The following is a 25,213-nucleotide window of genomic DNA, read 5'->3' as shown; positions in this document are numbered from 1 at the left end:
AGATAGTCCTTAGTGAAAGTAGAAGCACAGCCTGTAACATGCATCTTAGCGTGAATAGCCTTCATTATAGGTTAATTACAGCCTGCGAGTGCAGCTGCCAGTCTGACAGTTTGAGAGTTAAACTTCATTATTTGAAGATGTACATAGTTCTGTATGATGTTAATTTAATAGGTTATGGAGGTGTTCAGGGGTGCTAGTTTTCTTTTTGTTAGAGTTTTCCTTAAAGTCTTGTAAGATGTGACATAGGTTCAAATGGATATAGCAAGAAATTGTATAAAAGATCAAACCTGTCTGTGTATGCATGTAACGCAAAAGCTGAATTTAGGCATTTAAAAAAAAAAGGTATTCTATATAACAGATGAGAATAATAACTTATCATAATGGCAACACTTCATATCTTTTGAACATGAATGATCTCTTGGGTATGTACAAGAGAGACAGTAGTGAATTAAGAAATGCAGAGTGCAAATAGCTACGATACAAGGGCCACATTTGTAAAGAATGGAGCATAGGTGAATTGGATAAAGGATTTAAGGATGTTTTTTCAGTGGAATATCTGGGACAAAGGAAAAGGGGAGTACTTGAACTGTTAGAAGAGCTCTAGTAATGATAGAAGAAAAGGTAATGGCAGATTTGTAGTACTAAGGGACTACTGGCAAAGGAGGAGGATTACGCTGGCATGCATTTATGTTCCACCTAAGACTGCTGCATTGGAGCTTAAGAAAAGTCTGGGAAAAATCATATTTCAGCAGGGAATATTACAGGTAGGGACTAGAATTTGATTTGTAAAAGTGAGACTTATCTGGAGGGCAGATTTTTGAAGCAATTTATGAAAAAAATTGGTATGGAAGATGAATTCAGTAGTAGGATCTCAGAATTTACATTCTGTTCCCAAGGTATAAAAACTGGACTAGGCTAAATAAGTTCTATTTCATAGGAACGCGCACTTAATTGAACGTTTTGATACATATCGATAACTATTTGAGATTGCACTCCAATAATATCTTAAAAATGCATGGTAATGAAATGGGAATTAGACACTGGTGCTTCCCCACCAGTCTTTTAAACGGAGAAGAATTTAAGAAATGGGTAGTGGAAATTAATCGGGAGTTTTTAGGGAAGATAGAAATTTCTTCAGAAACTATAGCTAGGGTGTGGGATAAAGTGGAATTTAAACATACGGTGGAAATAAGTCTGAGATGATGCTCAAGATGTAGCAAAAATTAAAGGGACCGATAAAAGATAAAAAAGATAAACTACTGTAGTTGTATAATTCGCTGTGGTGACCCCTAACCGGGAAAAGCCAAAAGAAGAAGATGATTGTAGTTGTAGAATAGGGATAATCTCCTAGAACAAGAGGAGGTGCAACTGCAGAGTGGTAAAGAGGAAATAATGGACTACCTTGATATGCACGAGTTTAGAAAGATTAACTGTTTTTTTGAGCACAAAAGCTTTTGGCACGGAGTCTCAACCAACAGAAAGTAGAAAGGGTTGTTGCCAAGCTTAGGGAGCCTACAAGGAAAATAACCAGTGCAGAGGAATTGGAAATGCATCAGAAATTGTATGAAAATCTGTATAAAGTAGACAAATATGGAAATAAGTACAAATGGAAATGTTTATGGAAGAATTAAATATACCGAGGTTAGAGGTAGATGAGGCTCAATTAACACTTAGGATAGGAGAAGCGTAGTCTATGATATATAACCAATCTGCAGGAAAGTTATCTATTCCTCGAGAGATAGCATGGTTTCCGCCCAAAGCACAGTACTAGTACCGCCCTAATGTCCTTCACTAACACTATTTCCTTGACTTGTGATGACAAACCTGTTTATTTCTAGATTTATAAGCCTTTGACACTGTTTCTCACACACTACTACTTACAAAATTGACTAATCTTAATTTCTCTCCTGCTACTGGCACTTAGTTTAACAGCTCTCTGATAGATTACAATCAGTGAAATGGCTCTCTGCACTCTCCCTTCCCCAAGGATCCATACTGGGTCCATTGGCTATTTAATGTCTTTACACATCTTGCCCTCGGTCATCTCTTGTTCATTATGCAGATGATTCTGCTGTGATCATCTCAGACTCTCCCTGTGATCTCATTGATACTACGCAAGTGTTCTTTACATCAGTTGAAACCTGGCTCACAAACAACCAACTAATCCTAACCCCCCCCCCCCCCAAAAAAAAAAACTCCTACTCTTTCTCCCAAAAACTCTTACCCACTTTAAATCTTCTTTTTCTATACTGTCCCCTTAATGACACTCAAATAGTACCTGAACCTATCTCCAAACTCTTAGGTGTCACTATAGATGATCAGCTTAAATTTGACTTGCACATCAGGAAAACCTATCAGAAACTAAGGTCTCCTATACAGAAGTAGAAAGTTTCACACCTCCGAAGCCAAAGTAACCCTATCTCACACTTATTTGCTACCCAGTCTACTGTATGGTCCTCAAATACTCACAAACCTTAACACCTCACTCCTAGCAAAACTTAGCTTGGCCTATAACAAAGTAGCCAGATTTTCTGCCCAACATACTTATAAAACTCATCACTGCATCTCACTTAAGCACTTTAACTGGCTGGAACTACCTAACCTGCTTCTGCTCTGTTTCAGATCTTACACACTCTATTGTATATCAACATCTCCACTGCCCTAACCTATCCTCCCTCATATCTAACTATTCTTCAACTAGACCAAACAAATTAGTGTGGCTGTCCAAAATATTGACCAGTAATCCAAACAACCAGGAAGCAACCTATAGTATGCAGTTACTGAGGTTCCTCAATTTAGATTACTAAATGACACCCAAACAATGTTCATTAACGCTTTAAAAACAAAAAACACTCTGGTCTTGCCACTGCAGGACTTCATCAGATAAAATGACATGACAACTTACACATTTTTATATTGTAATTACAATTGATCAACCTATGGAATACTGTCCATTTACTTTGAATAAACCAACCAATTTCTTTACCTCATTAATATTAAATTCAGTTGTACAAATGTGATTTTTAACTCTAATTACATTACATTATATCTAAACTGAAAAGAAATACTTAGATTACATTTATTGATACTTAATGTGCATTTCTGTTTAGTTGTAAATGTTGATTGTCCAAATGTTGTAAATACTACCATACATTCTTAATACAACCCCTTTTTTTACATTATGAACAAAGAGGAAATTTTAATTGAAAGTAGGAAGAGAATAATAAAAAGTAAGGACAGATTTAATTGTAATACCCAAGGAGTTGTATATTTGGCAGTTTGTCAAAACTGCCAGTCTTTATATTGGGAAGGGGAGATTCAAACATTGACAATATATGAACATATATACAATATTGGAAAAGGGAAGGAAACTAATGCACTATACAGGCACTTTAAAAATTGTACAGGAGCAAAATATTTATTCTTTATATTGGAGCAAGTAAAACAGGATGTTAGAGGAGGTTTATGGGAGGAATTATTAGAAAATAGAGAATTGTGGTGGCAGGTATACTTGGGCATTATGTAAAAACCTGGATTAAATGAGAATCTATCTATGGTGATTAAAGGCCTATTTTGAATTGAAAGCTATTGAAAGTAGAACAGTAAGTGCTTTTGGGTTAATTATTCGACAGAAATTTTAAACAGTTTTATTCATGTTAACATTATATATTATATATTTATTTATTTATTTATTTATCTATTTATTTATTTATATTTATATCAATATATAATATTTATATAGTCATAGAGTTACAGGAGAGATATATATATATTTAAGGTTATATAGGATTTGGACACTAGAGGGAGCTTTTCCTGGGTTCCTGTGCTTCTAAGAGATTTGCACAAAAAGTTTTTTTAAAGTACGTGTTTTTAAGAATTCTATAGTAAACTTTCCCAAAGAATCAAATTCCAAAAAGCCAGAAAACGGGTCCACTGCTCGAACAAGGAAAAAAGCTGTAATAACAACAGTACTCCACGTACACCCACTTCAGCTTGAAGAAACAAACTCCGTTATCGTAAAACACAGGTTTATTTGATTTTAAACCACAAAACACTCCATACAGGTAGATGGTTTAGCGCTTTCATCTGATCTCTCAGATTTCTTCAGAACCACCATTACCAATTGACACACCCCTTTTATACTCTATTTGGCGCCAAAAAATTGTTCGAAATTTTAAAAACATTAAAAACTTTTTGTATATATATATATAAATTTCCATATTTAAGAACTATTTCATTCATTACTAACAACCTGACAAATATAATATGTACCTTAAATACCAATACAAAAGATTTTATTTTATTATATAGCATTTCATATTTGTGTAGTCTCCCTTCTTTGATTAAAAAATGTATACTAATAATCTTAATATAACACTTAAAAAATATATATATATGTGTTGCATTAGACATAAAAAATGCTCCAAGGGTATGAGTAACCACAGGAAGGTCAAACCCGGTCCAACATTAGAAAAGGTTTAATGCTAATATAGTCACTTTTCTATCTTATAAAGAGAGTGAGTGGCAAATTATTTGTGACGCCACAACCCCCCCTGGCCTAAATGACTATATTAGCATTAAACCTTTTCTAATGTTGGACCGGGTTTGACCTTCCTGTGGTTACTCATACCCTTGGAGCATTTTTTATGTCTAATGCAACACATATATATATATTTTTTAAGTGTTATATTAAGATTATTAGTATACATTTTTTAATCAAAGAAGGGAGACTACACAAATATGAAATGCTATATAATAAAATAAAATCTTTTGTATTGGTATTTAAGGTACATATTATATTTGTCAGGTTGTTAGTAATGAATGAAATAGTTCTTAAATATGGAAATTTATATATATATATATATACAAAAAGTTTTTAATGTTTTTAAAATTTCGAACAATTTTTTGGCGCCAAATAGAGTATAAAAGGGGTGTGTCAATTGGTAATGGTGGTTCTGAAGAAATCTGAGAGATCAGATGAAAGCGCTAAACCATCTACCTGTATGGAGTGTTTTGTGGTTTAAAATCAAATAAACCTGTGTTTTACGATAACGGAGTTTGTTTCTTCAAGCTGAAGTGGGTGTACGTGGAGTACTGTTGTTATTACAGCTTTTTTCCTTGTTCGAGCAGTGGACCCGTTTTCTGGCTTTTTGGAATTAGACATTTTTACTTTTTACTTTCCCAAAGAATCAACATTAAGTATAAAAATATTCACATTAAGATCAATAAATGAGTTTGGTTTATTTTGTAATGTAATGTAATTACGTAAAAAATCACATTTGTACAACTGAATTTAATATTAATGAGGTAAAGAAATTGGTTGGTTTATTCAAAGTAAATGGACAGTATTCCATAGGTTGATTAATTGTAATTACAATATAAAAACGTGTAAGTTGTCATATCATTTTATCCGATGAAGTCCTGCAGTAAGGGATGAAAACGCGTGTGTTTTTTGTTTAATAAAAGCGTTAATGAACATTGGCGGTGTCACTTTCGTTTAAATTGAGGAACCTCAGTAACTGCATACTACTCAGCGGCTCTCCTGGTTATTCTTCAACTAGATCTAACTATTCTCCAACTAGATCACTCTGTAGCTCTGACCAGGACCTACTACTTGTCTATAAACCTAGAACAAAAATGGGAAGCAACCTATATAGTTACCATCCTACCATAGCATGGAATAAGCTTCCAGTTCAAATTAGATTACTAAATCAACCCAAACAATTCAAACAGCTGCAAAAAACACCTAAAAACACTCTGGTCTTGCCACTGTACTCCTCCACCACGAACTATTGTCTGACCACACCTCCTTACTCTTGACCATTACTCACCGACTTGATCAGCACTTCCATTCCTCCGGTACTGTCTACCTATATTTTGGTTAACACAGACTCCTGTGTAGTTTACCATAATCTATCTTCCTTACAAATGCCCTTTATAACTCTGATCTGACAGCATCATATCTAAACTGAAAAAGAAATACTTAGATTACAAGAATGTCCTTCCTCATACTTCAACTGCATTTCTGTTTAGTTGTAAATGTTTGATTGTCCAAATGTTGTAAATACCACCAAACATCTCTGTTATACCTTTTTTGTGGTTTTCCCTTTGTATTTGTTTATTGTATTGTTTTATGAATATATTACAGTAGTTTATAATTGTTTTTCTGGAGCTTTTCTCCCTAGGCCTCTGCTGAAAAAGGGCTAATTGCAGCTCAGTCTGACTACTCCCGGTGAACAAATGTAAAATAAAATAAATTCCTGTGGAAGCTAGAAGGGAAGAAGTTATAAAGTGCTCGAAAGTATCCTTTAACAGAATTTTAAAAGGAAAAGCACTGACATCCTGGAAGAAAGCTGTGGTGGCTGTAATACCTGAAGAGGGTAAAGACCCATCAGATCTAGCTTCACATAGGCCAAACTGTGATTATTAAGTGGTGTGTACAGTGGTTACAAGAATGACAGAGGTGATGCCAAAATTGATAGATGTGTTTATCAGTGTGGTTTTGTGGAGGGGAGACTAAAACATTTGACAATGTTTGGAACATGATCGAGATGGAAGCAGAATGTAAGAAAATACCACTGTTGCTGGGTTTTGATGCAGAGAGAGCATTTGACAAAGGAAGCTGGGATTTTGAGTAGGGCAGTGGAAGCATTTGCATTTCCTAATACAATAATAAGGTTAATTAGGGGATATAGTAGGGATCGGTGGCAAAAAATCAATCTGAGCAGAGGAATTTGACATGGTTGTCATCCCCCTTGTTTACATTATGTTTAGGACCACTGGCAAAAAAGGGACTCTGAGATTCAAGGATATAATTGGTATTATGGTGCATTAACACAAAGGCACACCACTGGCTCGAATACTCAAAACTCTTTATTGAAAGTAGAACAGTAAGTGCTTTTGCGTTGCACATAACGCTTCTTCAGACTTAATGAAATTTTAAAAGCAAACTGCCATTTAAATAGCTCTTCATGCATCACCTGACTAATAATTACCTACAATTAAAAACTTAAAGTGGTATACATAGCCATATATCCAGATATATGTATATAAATATAGACTTAAAATGTATAAAAAAAAATATATATCTATATAAAATGTATCAAAAATACTAAATACAATGCTCTAAAATATACATGTAAGGGATATAGAATGTATACATTTATTAATAAAAACTCTCTATACCTGCATGATAATGCTTGATAATGCTAATATAAGTGTAAACAATCATAACTAAGCTATTTACCTAACACTATATTAAAAGACACCAAACCATCACAAGGAAACAAATATGTATAAGGTAACTATGCAGGTATGGTATTCAAGAAAAGTAAACTAGACATCTCATTGTTGTGGAACATTGAGACAGTTTTGGGTTTTTCGTGATAATGATAAAGCAAAGGCTATAGCCATAAACTGTTTCCGAATTTGTTAAGCAATATCCATCTTTATAGGGACATGGTAAAATTAAGTATTTAGGTGTGTGTGTTAAAAAGGACACTGTTATGGCAGCTAAGGATATGTGGGAAAAGGCTAAACAAAAGATGATATGAAAAATGAGAAAATGGGAGCTGTTGCCTCTAGGTATGGATAGCAAAGAGGCAAGTAGTAAAAATGTTCAGTACTTTTATTTTTATACACTGTTGGCATATTTTTATCAGCCAGAGGAGAAGTTGTGGATAGTAATAGTTTAAGGATATTTTTGATCTGGGAGGGGAAGAGTTATGTGGTATATGGTGATCCTTCCAATGGAACAACGAGGTATGATTACCTGATTTGAAGGGATATTTTAGAGTTGCACAATTAAGGTTTTTGTACATAACAGAAGCAGAAAGCAACATTTTAAAGTGGAAAAGGATGATGAAGCAGTAGGTAAGTTCAAGAAATAATGAAAGTGTGATTTCTTTGATGCAAATCCTTAATAGCAGTCCTACAGAATGTTCATAAAGTTGCAGAAAGTACATTAAGAACTAATCCAACATGGGAATGGAGAAAGATTTTGCCAATAGGGATGACTGCAATTAGAGGTACAGAGAATGGGCAAGAGGGGGCTGGAATTTACTAGCGGAAGATGGCAAAGAAACCAAGGTATTGTGAAAAATTAATTTAGAAATGGAAAGGTAATACAGTGAGAAGAGGCCAAAAATGCATTTGTACTTCAGGCTAGAGATTACCTTCCTATCAAGGATTGATGAGTATAATCAGAGAGAGGGATAAGGGGAATATTAAGTGAAAGACTTAACACTGGCTGGGATAAGGGGAATGTTAAGTGAAAGACTTAACACTGGCTGGGATAAGGGGAATGTTAAGTGAAAGACTTAACACTGGCTGAGATAAGGGGAATATTAAGTGAAAGACTTAACACTGGCTGAGATAAGGGGAATATTAAGTGAAAGACTTAACACTGGCTGGGATAAGGGGAATGTTAAGTGAAAGACTTAACACTGGCTGGGATAAGGGGAATGTTAAGTGAAAGACTTAACACTGGCTGGGATAAGGGGATATTAAGTGAAAGACTTAACACTGGCTGGGATAAGGGGAATATTAAGTGAAAGACTTAACACTGGCTGAGATAAGGGGAATATTAAGTGAAAGACTTAACACTGGCTGGGATAAGGGGATATTAAGTGAAAGACTTAACACTGGCTGGGATAAGGGGATATTAAGTGAAAGACTTAACACTGGCTGAGATAAGGGGAATATTAAGTGAAAGACTTAACACTGGCTGAGATAAGGGGAATATTAAGTGAAAGACTTAACACTGGCTGAGATAAGGGGAATATTAAGTGAAAGACTTAACACTGGCTGAGTTTTTACTGGAGTCTAGAACAGAAGCTGCTGTTAAAAAGGGATACTTAGTAGGGCATATAAAATATTGCACAGTAACTATAGGAACCAATCAGAAGAGCTTGCAAAATATTGGGAAGAGACTAGCAATTCATAAAGATGCATTGTGAGGATTATATATTGCTCCAAATATACAGCAAAGTCTAGAAGATTTAGGATTTTTGCCTGGAAGTATTTGCATAAATATGTTTATACCTCAAGCACAGAAATTTTCTTTAGCTAGATGGCAAATGTCATTGGTAAATTGGGATTAGAAAGATGTATTTGGGGCATATTTTTCAGAGTGTAATGAGTTGGCAGAATTTAAAAATTCCCAGCAGCTTACTCTGTCAGAATTACTGGGCGAGCAAATGAGTTTAACCACAGATTTTTTTTTTTTGAGCTGGAATACTGGATCTGAATTGCATAGACATAGCAAGGGCTTGCAAAGTTTAATTATGGTAGCTGCCAAAAATGCAATTGCTAGAAGATGGAAATTAGTTTGTTTTAAACCAATGATACTTTAAGTAGTGAGTATTGTAGCAGATAAAAGAACAGGAAGTGGGATCTTTAGTAAGAGGTTGGAGTAAATTACATAGAAAAAATGGAAGTTGTGGGAACAGTAATGCAAAAAAAAAAGTTTTGGTGGAGAAATGAGGATTACATAAATTGTTCAAACCCTGCCTTTTGTTAATGTTGCACTGATTGTACTGTATAGAAAAATATGTGATATGTAATGTGTTTTTTATGTGAACTTTAGTATGGCTTGATAGGTTTACATTTTATAGAAAAGTAATCTTATGTCACAAGTGACAATTCTATAAAGGTGTTAAAATAATTAAATATATAATAATTACAAAAAAAAAAAAAAAACACCTTCGGCAAAAAAGGTAGAAAGAGGATTGTTGCCAAACTTCAGGGAGAAGCTCACCAGAAAGCAATAACTACAGTTCCTATAGAGGTATTAGATATTTTGGCAATTTTATGAACATTTGTGCAAGGCAGAGGAATGTGGAAATCAAGAGTATAATTAGTTTAAGCCAAGGTTAGATGAAACTCAGCAAGTAAATTTTGGTAAGAAGACCTGAGATAAAATGGTATCATCTGAAGGAAAGTCTTCAGAAACAGATATTCCTGTGAAAAGTTTGAATTTAGGTGGGAAGAAGGCGATGGCATTCTATTAAACAAAATCTTCCAGATAGTTTAAAAGAGAAGCACAGTCATCTTGAAAGAAAGCTGTGATGGCTGTATTACCCAGGGAGGGTAAAGACCTGTCAGAACCCAGCTTCATATAGAACAGTTTCTGTTTTAAACCACAGACGCATTTCACTTTTAAACCATGATTATAAAGATACGAGTCCCCTGGTTTGTCCATTTCTTTAAATCATGATGGTGACTTCAAAGTTTTCAATTATTCTAGTGTACCTGTTGACAGTACAGACTGTGATATTTTTGCTACAGGATTGACTTTCGTTCCTGATAAAAGTACCAATATTGAAACTGCATTATTGGATTTGAAGTTGTATACTAGAAAATTGAATCTGAATGTTTTATTCAAGGATTGTAGGTCAATCATGGATCCCATTTCATTATCCAGTACCTTTAACACCCCCCCCCCCCAATTCATCCTTTACTACAGCTTTTTGAAAAAAATTGTGAATTGGATATGAGAAATGTTAAAATGGCAAAAATGGAATTTGAAACGGGATGAAATGAATGTTAAGACTACTGTCTGATAATAAGGACCTCCAGATAATGAACCCGGACAAGGGGGGTGGGGGTGGGATTGTCATGATGAACATGGTGGACTACAACTATAAAATGTGGTGTTTGCTAGCAGGCTTACATGCAATCTTTGTTTAATGAACTACATGGTGTGTATAAGAAAGTGAAGTATTTTACAGGATTTATTCATTGAAGGTAGTCTCTCTGGGTGAATTTAAATATTTAACCATAGCACAACCTAGGATCCCTGTCATTTTTGGGTTACCCAAGATACATAAAGACTTAGACCAACCACCAATGTGGCCCATAGTTGATGCAAGGGGCTCTATTGCCCACCCTATAGCCAAATTCGTGGACATCAGATTGAAGGACTTTGTGCAACATGAACCTTTACTATGTAAGGACTCTTGGGACTTTTTGAAAAGGATTAATGTGTTAGAATTTGATGAAACAGTTTCATCACAGTCTGTCAGATTTATGCATGCTAATACCGCATACCATAGTCATGGAATGGTTTTGTGAATTTTTGGTGGGTAAGGGTCTCCCCTAGCCACTGGTCAACACCTATGAGACCTTATTAGAACTAGTACTCTACAAATAATTTAATTCTATTCAATAATGAACTGTTTTTACAAGTTGAAGGTGTGGCAATGGGGTCAATGTGCTGTGGTTTGTATGCAAACATAATTATGTTGGAATGGGAAAGGAGATTTTTAATTAATACCCCATGGTTTAAGTTCTGTACATTGTATGCACTGTTCTTGGATAATGTCTATTTGTTGGAATGGTCTGAGAGAAGAGATCCCCCTATTTTTAGAATATATCAAAGGCACAACCAGTTTTTTAAAGTTCACACATGAGGTTAACAGTGAACAAATAGTGTATTTGGGCGTCTTACTGAAGAAGAGTATCAGTTAAAAGCCTTTGTAGCTCAAATTCATAGGAAAGCAACCTATTCAAACAGCTTTCTGCATTTTGATAGTACACACCCATTTAAACAAAAAAGAGGGGTAGTAAAGGGTCAATTTGTAAGGGCAGCCCAGATGGTTAGTTTGTTTGATAACTTCTTAGATGAGTGTGACCATCTGAAAGCTATGTTTTGCAAGATGGGTTACCCATTATGGCTCCTTAATGAAGTCATGATCGAAGTGGTCAACAAAAGAGTTTTTTAAACCCTTGTTAGGTCACCACAAGGTGATACTTGCCCAGGACAATGCCCCCTATTGATGGCTGTTTGGTTAATGGAGTAGAAAATGACTTGACCCAATCCAATGTTGAACAGAATTCAAATTTTAAATGTGCTTTTATTATTACTTTTGACAGTAACAGTAAGGATGTGTTGGATATTTTATTCAAAAATTGGGCTATATTGCTTAATGACAGGGATATCAGAGAATGTGTTGGAACTAAACCAAATATTGTTAAGAGAGGGATGAACCTGAAATGAATTTGAGTCCAACAGAAATGTTGTACATGCAGGGCCTGTGAAAAAAATGTGGTTCCTGTTCAGTGTCGTTTTGTGATGGAAGGCAATGAATTCTTGGTGAATGGTTTTAAAACACAGGTGAATAAGAAGGTGTACTGTCAATACTGAAAGAGTTGGGTGCAACTCATGTGACTGTTTCTATGTCAGAAAGACTGAGAGAAAATTTAAAAACAGAATTTGAGCATTTAAGGGATATCAGACTTGGGGAAATCCACAAATGCACTGAGTAAACACTGCACAGAAAAATCAGGCCACTCTTTCAGAGTTTTCATTGTGGACACTGTTGATTTGGATAAAAGAGGTGGCCCATGGGGGCTGCTTTTGGAAAAAAAAAATAATTTGGCAGGTCCGACTAAATGCGGGGCAGTGGCCAGGATTAAATGATTCACTCTCCATTGCTTGCCTGTTAAAACTAAAAGCAATGGAAAGGTAAAATATATAAAAAATATTTATATACATTTTATATATATACTTTTATTTTTATATAAACACCATTTTATAGATTATATACATTGTGTGCTTTTGTATTTACATTTATTTTCAGCATTTTTGTACTTGCTAATGACTTTTTAAATGCTGGTTTTAAAGAGTGTCTTTTGTAGAATGCTTTTATGCTGGCATTTTATGAATATTTGAGTTCAGGGAGGTAATTTTTAGTCCGTGTGATGGGACTGGTTTATTAATTAATACTCTTGCAGAATGTACTTTGGAGTGTTTTTCTGGATTTGCTCTTATGTGATTAAGTTGAGAAGGTTCTTGACAAAAGCGGTTATTTCTTAATTTTGGTTTAATAAGTGTTTTTACCACTTCCAAAGTGTTTTGCGGCCATTTACTACAAGGATTTACTTGAGTTGCTCAAGTGTGTGGGTCCAGGAGTGCTGACTTTGTTTTCCTACAGTTTGTGGACTTTTGTGCTTTTATTCAGTAGAGTAAGTTGGGATTTTGAGCAGGGCAATGGAAGTGTTTGGATCCCCTGATACAACAATAAAGTTGATTAGGAGGATGTATAAAGAATTGGAGGCAAGAAATATTTTCTGATGAGATTGTTTGAATAGAGGAACCAGGCTGGGATGTTGCCTTTCCTTTTTATTTACTTTATATTTGCAGACATTTGTAAAGAAAATAAGGGGCTCAGAAATTCAAGGATGTAATTGGTGTAGTAATAAAGAAAAGTTGTATTTATTTGCAGATTATATTTTGTACTTGATAAATCCAAAAAAGGACATTTCAGCTCTGGGGAACCTTTTTAGACCATTTCAAGTTGTAAATTATGCACCACATGCAAATGGTTCAGCAGTACCTATATTTATGAGGGCACAAGATAAAGTATTTAGGAGTATGGATTAAAAACAAAGCTTTAATTATGGCAGCTAAGGATATGTTGAAAGAGACAGAGCAAAAAAATGCAAACATTAAGAAACTGGAAGCTCTTGTTTATGGCTATGAATAGTAAGATGCAAACCGTGAAAATGTTAGTCCCTTTAGTTTTATATACAGATCAGGCATATTTTTTTCAACCAGAGGAGACTATGTGGAAAACTGAGGGCAAGAGTTAAGTTTATCTTCCTCCCTATAGAACAAATTGATATTGTAGAACTGCTCAGTTAAGCCTGATATACATTAACACGATTAAAAGACTGTACTTCAAAGTGGAAAGCGATGATGCTGGAGCGCGGGGGTGGTTCAAGAAATAAGGACAGAGTGAGATTGTGGAATGCTGATCCTTAAGAACAATAAACATAATATCATAAAGTTGCAGAAAGTATTCTGTGAACTAAGCCAACACAGGAGTGGAGAAAGGAGATTTTGCCAAAAGGGATGACTGCAAGTAGGGGTGTAGATAGTAGGCAGAGGGGGTGGAATTTAGTGGAGAAAACTGGCGAAGGAACAAGGGTATTGGGAGCAAACAGGAATAATGGAGTAGGTTAAGGCCAAGAAGTTGTTGGTTAGATACTGCCTTCCTTACTAGGAGTTGCTATCAGAGTATAGACGACTGAGGATAGTATAGTTCTAAGTGCAAAGGTAATTCTAAGTGCAAGACCTGCTCTGATAGAGTTTTTAATTGAATCTGGAACAGAAGCTGGTGTTAAAGGGATGATGAGGACATAATGAAGCAGAGAAAGTTATACAATTTTGGAAAGAGAGGCTGGAAAGTAGGTTTACAAGGGAACAATAGGATATGGCTCCCAATTAAGCAGCAGAGTCCAGAAGGTTTAGAATTTTTGCTAGGGAGTGGTTGCATAGGTATTTTGTATCCCCAAACAGACTTAAATGAAGTTTTCCTCCAGTAGATAGCAAATGTTATGGGGAAGAAAGAGAAAACCGGAAACAGTTTTGGGAGTGTAATGAGTTGGCAGATTTTAAATGGAATTCAAAATCTAAACCAATTGTATTTGAAGTATTGAATAGTTTAGAAGAGATAAAAGAACTGAAAGCTGGAACTTAGAAAATGGAAGGAACAGTTTACATAGAAGTCAGTATGATTTGTAGGGAAAATACATGCAAAATAATCAGGAGAAGGACTGAGGTTTAAGTGAAGGCAGGAATTCAATAATGTTCGATTGAATGTCGGTGCTTTTAAAGAAAGAAAATGTATGTAAATAAAGTTAGTATGTTTTCTCAATGTGTGTGTGTGCGTGCGCATATTTCTCAAGTGATTATTTAATAAAGGTGTTTAATCAAAATGGAAAACTTCTGGGGGTCTTCCAGGAATTGATAAAACTTTGGGGAATGAGTTTGTTTCCTTTCAAAACACAAATCAGTTCTGCCCCAGGATTCCTTGACAGTTGCTTTCTCTTTATGGATGGAAATGTTCCTCTGATTTTCCACACCTTCCACTGATACCCAGGGTTCTTGTAAAGGCCCAGAAGGCCTCGCCAAACATGGTGGTAGTGACTTCCTTTTGGCTCATTCAGTGGTGGTTCTCTGTTTTGAAAATTACCAGTAGCAGTTACCACAGGGCCTTTCACAGAGTGTTTGGATACACTGCAACCTAAATGGAGTACCTAGAATGACAATTTTGATATATTTTAAGCAGCTTTTTCCTAAGGAATGTGCATCAAATACTAAAGGAGGCTAACAAAACTGCTTTTAGGAAATCATACATGTCTAAGTCGAAAGGATTTTCTAGTTGTTGCCATAAGAACCAGGACCCTTCTAGGGCCTGGATGCCTCTAGTTCTGGAGTATCTGTGAGTTAGCCTTTAGCTTTTCCTACCATTTGAGTCGCATCTTTTAGCCATTTCTGATAGTCTGCCTGTGGTTCCCCTTTTCTGCCTGCCCTCCAGTCAAACAGTGTTTGAAAGGAAGGGTTTTGTATATCTGACTTCATAAAAAATGGGTGGCTTCTCCTCAGGTTTTCAAGCACGAAGTTAAGATACTAGCACCTTAATTTGAAGCATCTTAACAGGCTGAGTTAAGGTTCTCAACTTGGAAAACTGTGTTACTCATTGCTTCAACTTGAAAGCTCTTATGGCGAGATGACCTTGGCTCATTTTCTACATGGACAGGCTTGCTTTAGAATAAGCCCTTGTTTTATGGCAAAGTCGTTTCAGAGTTTACACCGAGTAATCTGTTAATATTCATGTAGTCTTTCTAGAACCTAAAAACAAGGAAGAAAGAATCTTGCTTAATCTGGATGTCCACAGACTGTACAGATACTACCTGGACAGAACAAAAAACTTCAGGAAGACCAGTCAGTTTGTTTCCTGGTGAGGGTAAGAAAAAAGGTCAACCAGTATCCAAGCCGGCAGTTTCTAGATGTTTTTTCTGATGTTCTCATTTACAGCCAGGGTCAGGCCTGCCATGGTCCCTGGATTTTTTGTGGCATTTTGGAAAGGGGTGGACTCAAAGTATTCTAGAGGCAGTAACTTGGTCATCTTGTGCATACTTTCATAGAACATTAAAAGCTGGATTCCTTTTCCAAGTCTGGAACAGGTGTTGCTAGGACCATTCTCTTAGGGCTCCTGGCTTCTTAAAGTCCTTTCTTACCCATACATAATGCTAAGGTTTGGTATTCTGTGCATACAGCCTGGGTTACTGCAGCTGTGATCTAATGCTGAATGTAGTACTGTTTAAGTCAACTTCCTTTAACAGTCTATTTACTGTTTGAGTAGCTGTCCCTTTCCTCCATCCCCTTTGTTCTATTTTAGGTTTATTGCCAGGGTGTGGCTGTATGAACTTCTTTGTATATATCCAGATATATTTATAAGTTTACTTTCCTAACTAGCATTTACCTTTCTGGGCTCTATCCTCCCTCCTTGAGGCAAGAAAGCTCTGAAGCTTTTCGTGACCTTACCATTGCTTTTGTGTGGCTCTCCCTGATGGCCACAATGGTTAATGTAATGGAAGGTACCCTGAGGCCTTAAAAACTTGCAAGTAGCCCTATCCTTGGCAGGATATAGCCCATACAGCTTAAGCTACTTCTGCAGTGATCTGCTAAAACATCTACTGTTGTGGTAAGTTTACTTACACAGCTGTACTTTTTGCAGTACTCCTTGGCTCTTCCACCTTGAATGTGGTTTCCGAACATGTACTGCTTTAATACTCTTGCAGTGCTTTGTAAGTAATAATGCAGCTGTGATGTCAGTTTTCAAACTTCTATTGCTATAGTACATTGTTTCAACTATTTAATATAGATATGTGTAATGTCAAAATGGAAACATTGAAACTTCAGAATATCAATGAACAAAAATTTTGTAAAACCTATTTTTTGTAGGGACGAGCACCCCCCCCCCATACCCCCCCTGATCCCTTGATAATTATATTTACTAAATCAGAGATCACTACAGTAGGGAAAGGACAAAATTCCATTTCCCCGCTGCACTACGCTAAAGGAGTTTTGATGTTTTCATTTCAACATTATGAATGTCAGCTACTTCTCCAGTTGACAAAAAAGTAGACCCATTATTACACAGCCTTGGAGAATCTTTAATGGAGATGACTGCCGCAGTATAGATTCTGTTGCGTTATCCCTCTTGCTGATTCCTTCCATAAGTTCTTTTTGCCTGTGAAAGGGATTCTTTTATTCTTAGTTTCACTGAGTCTACAAGCTGGGGTATTTAGTGTCTCAGGAAGTTGGTGCTGCCCCCTCCCAACTCTCTTCTAACAGGTGCACTTTTTATTGACCATTGTTTATATTTTCATAGGTGTATATTAGGCTAATGAGTACTAAGCCTAGCCATGCAACCCAAATGTGTCCCACAAGTTGTATGTTTTAGACATTTATGTAGGGGTGATCGTTAGTTAAAACATGATTTACTGACTGCATCTGTCGGTCAGTAGTGCGGGTGCCAGATCAGGGGTGAACTTTCCATCCAATGGTCTAAGTTGCACTTCAATAGGGTTAGGGAGGGACTTCATTTCACATGGATTGTGAGCCTGTTCCAGAAAGAGGGAATTTTCTGAGATGCATCTCATGTTGCAAGCAAAATTTAGGTCTTTAAATCTAGTATTTCTGATGCAGTTTGTTTTGCAGATGTGTAAATGGTTCATCAGGGTGGGTTCCTAGGATGCCTTATAATGCCAGGCATAGATCTCCTCTCACTAGTTTGTAAGAGACCAGGTGTAGAGATAGAGATTTTAGGTGATCCACATAGGATGTTGTGTTTATGCAATGTATTCCTTTTTGTAAGGAACCTTTTCAGATATTCCAGTTGCTGCATTAATGATCAGATACATGCCAAAGAGGGAATTATACTTAATGATGGGGCTGTGAGGCCAAGTATTGTGCAACAGCGGCTTCCCTGTAACTCAATACCATGCACTTAAGTTGAGCAACGTAGAAGGATTTCCGTATTACCTTGGATACATGTTGGTCGAAGGCCAAGTTACTTTGTGTTCCTAGGTCCCTAACTAGTGGGTCAACTCTTAAGGGTGTTTTATTGATTACTTAGTTTCCCAGGGTAACAGACTTCCCAAAAGGTACTATAATGCATTTGTTTGCATTGAGTTTTAAGCCATGGCTTTGTCACCAGTCATTTGCCTGTTAGACCCTCTTGTAAGATTAGTCTCTTGGGGGGATTCTACAACTTCTTCCAGTTTGCAGTCATCTGCAGACTTGGTCAGAGAGGCATTTGACATTAGCCTTGACTTCTAAGGAAGTAGATGCCTTAAGGGACTCCACTGGAGATTTGCACCTTTAATATTGGTGAGATCTCTTCTTCAACTTCCATGGTCCTAGTTGGCTGTACATTGTGTTCTATAGTGTTTTATGCCCAATTCCTAAGTATAACAATGCCAGAGTGAGGTATTGTATCAAATGTCTTAGCCAGGTGAAAGTAGGCAGTATGCACGGTTTACCCTCATCCATTAACTTGGTGGCCTTTTCAAAGAAGTTTACCAGGTTCATTAGGCATGGCTTTCTTTTGACAAGGCCAAATTGGGATGGATTCAGTGTCTGAAGGTCTCCCATGTCTTGGATAATTTTTATGATAATTCTTTCCATGGCTTTGCATATAAAACTAGTCAGACTAATGGCTCTGTAGCTTCTGGCATCTGTTCATGGTCTGCCCTTATAAAGAGGAATGATTGTTGCAGCTTTCATTGCCGTGGCACAAAACCTGTTTTAAGGCTATGGTTAAAAAGCAACTCCAGTGGCCCTGAGAGGCTATGTTTTAGACTATTCAGTAGGCATCCTGGGATATTACCAGGGCCCATTGAGGCTGTGTTCCTTGCCATAGCGAGTGCAGCCAGGACATGCTGTCTGTTTATAGTTGGAGGGGTTTATGTTTGATGGTATTTCTAGGGAGGTGGCTGAGGGGTGAGTAGGAGGTTAGAGTTGGAACTGAATTTGTCAGCCAACAGATCTGCTTGTTAATACCTTTGCTGATTGGCCATGCAAGAGGCATGAGGTTCTGAAAACTAGTCTCGCCAAATAGTTTATCCATCTGCCGCAGATTCCCATTCTTCATGAATGATACTACAGCAGTAATCCTAGTATTCAAGCTTCTGCTGTTAAAGTGAGCTGTAATAACTGTAAAGTCTTCAAATAGGGCTTGTTTGGTGGATCTGAGCTGTGTTTCCTTTATCCTGCAACCTCCATACAACCTTGGCAGTAGGAATCCCTGCAATTATAGCAAGGGTATATTATGTCACCTGTAAGTAATGGGGTGACATATCTGTTTTTTCCCCAGAAAGGTACTTGATGGCAACAGTAGAGCAAACTTGTGGATGATGGAGGGCAAGGGTGCCATCTGTATTTGTCATGTATCTTGACCTGAATAATTATGGATACACAGCCATTGATGTGGGAAGCTTCAGAAAAATAAGTTGAAAATTGGAGAAGTCAACAGCAGAACCTATTAAGGAAAGGCCTTTTGTTTATTAACCGGCTTTGGTAGAATCTTATATTTATGATGTACATAATTTTGTCAAATATAGGGGCAAGATTATTTTAACTGAAAAGAACATTTGTTCTCAAATCAGCAGGAGCTTAGATGTTTAACATATTCTGAAATGAATGAATGGCGTGATTGTTCCTTTGATCTGTCTAGAAGTAATGAACTCTTGGTGTTATGTATTACAGGTTGACCATGATTAATTTGGGTCTCAAGCTGAATGAGTACTGGAAAGATAAGAAATGTACTAAGAAGCAAGTAATGCAAGACAGCACAGGTGATCATGAAGTTACTAGGTAAGTTAACCTGTATTGCCTAGGAAGAGATTATGGGCTGTCTAAACCACTGCCTTTTTTTATTATTATTATTTTGGGCAGTGGATGATTTGCTGCTTAGTGAAGTGTCTGAATTATTAATAAGGTTGTAATTGTAAACTAAGTGCAAAAAAAAAAGATTAGTCAGTAACCAAGTTTTTCAGTATGTAAAAAAAAACAATGGAAGAGAATCCTGAGAAGTTCAGAAAGCAGCCCATAGGTATGTCTTGTTTTGCTGAGGTCTTGGGGACATTAGATGGTCATCTTCAAATATAGCAGTAATAAAGCTGTATTAATGTATACTGAGCAAATAAACTTTAACTACTTTAAACAAATTCACCACTGTGTGTGCGTAGTCCATAAACAGGAGTCAGATTAGCGCTTTCATTCCTTTACTTTTGGAACTTCATCAGAAACATTTCAGTTAAAAAAAAATTCAGACCTTTTAAATACAGTCAAACTGATGACATCACAATGTAATTAAGACTTTAGACAAATAGTTAAAGCAATAATGACATAGAATCAAGAAAAATAAACTTTTGAGAGAAAAAAAAAATGTGTGTGTGTATATATATATATATATATATATATATATATATATATATATATGTGTATGTATATGTATATATATATATATATATATCACTATACAAGTATAAAGACCATATTTTGAAAATCATTATAAGAAAAAATGTCTTGTATATATTTGTATTTCAATAAACTTTTGATGGAAATAGTTTTGTTCAAACCAGGAATAACAGCCCTAAGAAGGACCTGCCATTTCAATTATAGGATTTCCAGATAATTGCTTGAATCAACAAATCTGTTGGTATCCACCTGTTGCAAAACTAAAACTTCTTAGGGCTGATGTTATTCCAGGTTTGAACGATGATGAAGTTCCGATAGTAAAGGAATGAAAGCACTAATCTGACTCCTGTATTAATGTACGTTTCCATGCTAGCTTTCTTCATAAAGTTGTTTGCTGAAGCTACATACTGATGTACTAAACCGCTAAATAACAAAAGGTTCCATAACCCAAAACTCCTTTGAGATAAGTGCAAGATGGTATGCCCAGTGTTGCTGTGATGTCAGAATAGGATTTTGTTTCTGTTCATAGGTGTGTACTAGGTTAATAACCCTGGAGCCTTTACAAGCCTAGCCCATAGGATTACCCTGGCATCGTGCCACCCGACCTTGTTTCCAGTGCCTCCGTCAAGTAGAGCCACTAGATTGATCCCTGGAGTGAATTTTCTATTTCCCATCCACTCAAGATTTCTCTTGAGAGGCTAGTGAGGTGCTTTGTTTAACATGTATGGGAAGTCTATTCCATAGCATGGGCAGTCTCTGGGTTATGAACCAGTCCCTCCAGCACGTTCTGTTGATTGTGGTAATGAGGTTGAGGTCTGTGGAGCGTGTGGTGGGATTGGGATTTCTTTAGATGTAGCATTTCTAACAGAGCTGGGTCAGACATGGCTTTATAAGTTGAGCAGAAATTGCCTCTTAAGTAGGCGATATGAGACTGAGAATAGTTGGAGCGTTTTGAGTCTGTTCATATAGGACAAGTGTTTAAGGCCTAGGATCCTCTTTGTGAGGTACTTTGGTGGCATCTCCAGTTGTTGCAGGTGTCTATTGAGGTACATGCCAAATGTGCCACACAGAAGGACTTTCTGACCACAGTGGCAGCATGGTGGTCAAAAGAGAGGTTGCTGTCAACCTGTGTTCCTAGATCTCTTATAACACCTATGTTCAGTGGACTACCATCAATGTGGTGGTTCATGGGAACTGGGTTTTTCTCAAAGGGGATGACTACAGATTTTTTGACATTGAGCTTAAGGCCATTGTTCTGACACCAGTTGTTGGTCTCAGTGAGGTCTTTCTGTGAAATGTCAGCATCACTTGGGGAGCCAATAATGGCTCCCAACTTGCAATAGTCTGTGAACTTTGTCAGCCAGAGTCCCTTTGTGTTGGACTGGACTTCTGAGAAGTAGATACCAAACAGGAGAGGACCCAGGACTATTCCCTGTGGAACTCAACTCGTGACTGTTTGGCATTCTGACTTGGAGTCAGCTACTTTCACACTGCGGGTTCTATCCGTGAGCCAGTTTGCAACCCACCTAGTGATACAGGGGTTGATGCATGTGTTAGTGAGCTTTTCTGTGATTCCTGAATGGGGAATGGCATCAAAGGCCTTGGCTAGATCAAGGTAGGCTGCATTTCTGTGAATTGGTGCAAAGCTGATAGGTTTCCTGGATGTGAGCAGAGTTGGAATCTATTCCAAACTGATAGGTAGACTTTTTGCAACTTAATTTGCACTGCTGCATTTATACATTTGCTTATTATTTATATTAGTGCTGTATTCCCACCCACCTTCCTTGTTGGTATTTTGTTCTTATACTTGGTGACTTTGCAGTTGGTCGCCTCTACTGTAAATTTCGTCTGGAACACTCCCCCCAGTCTAGTGTCATTAGCTCATTTTACCTATTACAGAGAACATTTGAGAAGGCCAACCCACTTTGTTTAAGCTTGAATTATCTTCTGCTCCTCCTTTCTCCCTTTTCACTTTACTAGAATCTCCCTGTGTTCTGACTGAGTGTGCTTCTCAGCTGAAGTATATTTTTGGCACTTTTTAACTGTTCAGAGTTGAATAAAACAATAATCGAATTCAGTTCAGAATACATTTTGAATAAATTGCATTTATTTAAGCTGTATTTGCTTTAATACTGCTACACACTGAAGCGTGCTAGCTTGCACTGCACTTAAACTGTTTTTAGTGTTTTAGCTGCTTTTCTGTAACAAAAAAAAAAAAATTCTGAGCCCGTTTCCTAACTTTCCTGTAACTAGTGTAGTCTAGATACAGATTTGCTGTATCCAAGACTGTATGTAAGCTTCTGAGCCCCCCAAGCCTTTCTGTGTTGGAGGGAACCCTTCTATCTTATCAGTGGGACTGGTAAGCACTAGGTAGCCTTTATACCACGAGAGGAGTGGTTTCTGGCCCAGAAATTGTAGTTTATTGGCCATTTGGGCAGTTTTTCTGTCTCTTTCAAATTCTGCTTTAAAAGCCGGCATTTGCACTTGTTCCCCACCTTTCCTGTAACTAGTCTAGTCCAGATTCAGATTCTTAGTTTTAGCACTTAAATTTGCTTATTCGTGCTTGGCACTTCAGTACTTGTAAGCACTAAATAAGCTACAAATTACTACAGCACTCAACCTTCCTTATTACCTAGAGGAAAACAGTTTTTGTACTTACTTTCCTCACTTGCTTAGAGAAAAACAGCTCTTGTACTCAATTTCCTCAGTTATCTAGAGGAAAATATTTTTTTATTCAGGCATGTCCAATGGTCCGCTCCCAGTGTTCTCTCCTGTCTGTCTGATGAATCTGGGCATCTTGGGGCAATGAGGCAGTTGCCTCATGTACACAGACAACCCTCTCCACCTACCACCCAACACTACAACCTGTGAGAGATGCACTTAGCCAAACTGGAGGTAAAGCTCTCTCCAACCAAGACTGAACTTGACAGCAGGAGAAGGTAAACACTTGCACCACACCACACTCTTCACATAGTTCCACTAAATCTATACCACCAAAATCCACACATAGAACCACAAAAACATTCACGGAGGCTCTCAATAATAATCTGCTCAAGCAACAGAGACCTCCAAAGCAGAAACGCAAGCAACCTCCAGCCCCCCCCCCAACACAACCCAAATGACACGTAACCCACAGACTTGTGTGCCACTCAACCACAGCCCATAAGGCAAAACAACGTACCCAACATACTAGTCATAGGTGACTCTATAGTCAGGCACACTGATGTCCCACTCACCAGGCTAAACAAGAAGGTTACTGTCAGCTGCCTGCCGGGTGCCAGGATCCGCCACATAACCCACGCACTCAGGTCACTCCAAGTACAAATGTGACTCTTGTCATTGTCCATGTTGGTGTGAACGATCTGAGACTTACCTCCCTGGACTACATGAAAAGAGACATGGAAGAGCTCTCTGATCTTGTAGCCCAGGCGAGTATGACCCTAACCCTGTGTAGCATTCAGCCATCACCCTGAATGGTACCGCAGTACAAGGACAAAATGATTGACTTCAACAATTGGCTAAGCTTCTGGTGTAATTCTAAGGGGATCCAGGATCTGTGGACGACATGGTCGACAGATCACGATGCTTTGCCAGAGATGGCCTGCACCTGTCACCCCTGGGATCCTGGCTACTGACTAAGGCTCTTGCTGCCCCTATAGTGCTTTTTTTTAGGCAAGATTCAAATGACAAATTCACCACTGTAACCGGAAAAGGCAGGTAAAAACTGAGGGTAATGCTACTCAATGCTAGAAGTCTAAATCTCAAAATGCACTCACTCGAGGAACTCCTTAAAATGGAGAACATTGATATCTGTGCATTGACTGAGACCTGGTTCAAGGCTCCAGAGAGCACCCCTGCACTACCAGGCTATAACTCGTACCACACTTTTCGGCCCATGTATCCTGGACCGGAGCACCAAAGGCGGAGGTGTGTCCATATTCATTAAGGATATCCACACCTCCAGACTAGTTGCTCAGCATAATGCATCCGAGGTTATCCAAGTGCAACTAACTCTGGGCAAAACTGCAATCCAAATTATAGCTTGCTACAGATCCCCCACCATGCCCCAGGATTCCCACTCCTCATTTCTTGATATACTGGAAAATATTAGGGTTCAACCAAACACCCTAATGGGTGATTTCAACTACCCCACCATTAACTGGGAAAACTACTCGTGTACCAACTCCTTCATTCAATGCTTTCTGGAATTCATAAATTCTAATGCCCTGGATCAACTTATCCACACCTCCATCAGGGGCAACAACATCCTAGACCTAGTCATTACCAACATGAGTGACCGGTGTTCCTCACCTGAAGTCATCTCCTCGTTGGTCCGATCCGACCATAAGCTAATCGCCCTAGATATCCACATCCTGCCCCCACCCCGTATTAAGAAAACCATGGTAAATTTCTCCAAAGCCAACTTTGTGCTTCTTAAGACAGAAGTGGTGAACTTCATGATCCCATGGGGATGGACAATACAGTTACGACTGCTGAATCCTATAAAAATGCACTCTAAGCACTTACACGAGTGCATGGATTGTGCTATCCCAAACAGAACCAAGATGCTATCTTCAAAAAAAAAAAAAAAAAAAAAAGGGCAGCCAATCTGGTGGTTCCCTGTCATAAACTGTACAACAGAAGGAAGAAACTGTTGCAAAAGACAGTAAAATCCCATGAGTGGAGGGGAGCTCCCTGGTCAGCCTCCGTAAGAAGCTGAGATCCCTTATAAGATCCTCCAAAGCTAGCTACAAAAACAAAATCGCCACTGATTCTAAGGACAACCACAAAGTATTCTATAGCTATGTCAAGAATCTCAATGGCAACACCCAGATCTGCTCTGAGTTGCTGCATAACGGCATGGAAATTACAGAACCAACTGATATTGCCAACATCCTGGCAGATAGGTTTAGTGGTAACTTTACCTTACCCCCTAAA

At 37.6% G+C, this 25,213-nt stretch overlaps 1 protein-coding gene across 1 annotated transcript in view; it reads left to right on the top strand.

The window, feature by feature from the left end:
* LOC122789742 (MORC family CW-type zinc finger protein 4-like) overlaps positions 1 to 19,676 on the top strand; it is an 844,690-nt gene extending 825,014 nt beyond the window's left edge. The window contains exon 9 of the mRNA XM_044057178.1: positions 19,562 to 19,676. Within this exon, the coding sequence (XP_043913113.1) occupies positions 19,562 to 19,673 (112 nt within the window). The 3' untranslated portion in view covers positions 19,674 to 19,676. The remainder of the gene's footprint in view (positions 1 to 19,561) is intronic.
* Positions 19,677 to 25,213: the final 5,537 nt, after the last annotated feature.

The sequence above is a fragment of the Protopterus annectens genome, chromosome 15.part0 (assembly GCF_019279795.1).
Source record: "Protopterus annectens isolate FY-2018-M chromosome 15.part0, PAN1.0, whole genome shotgun sequence".
Lineage (NCBI taxonomy): Eukaryota > Metazoa > Chordata > Ceratodontiformes > Protopteridae > Protopterus > Protopterus annectens.
The sequence above is the reverse complement of the archived record's forward strand: the minus strand, read 5'-3'. Positions and strand labels throughout refer to the sequence as shown.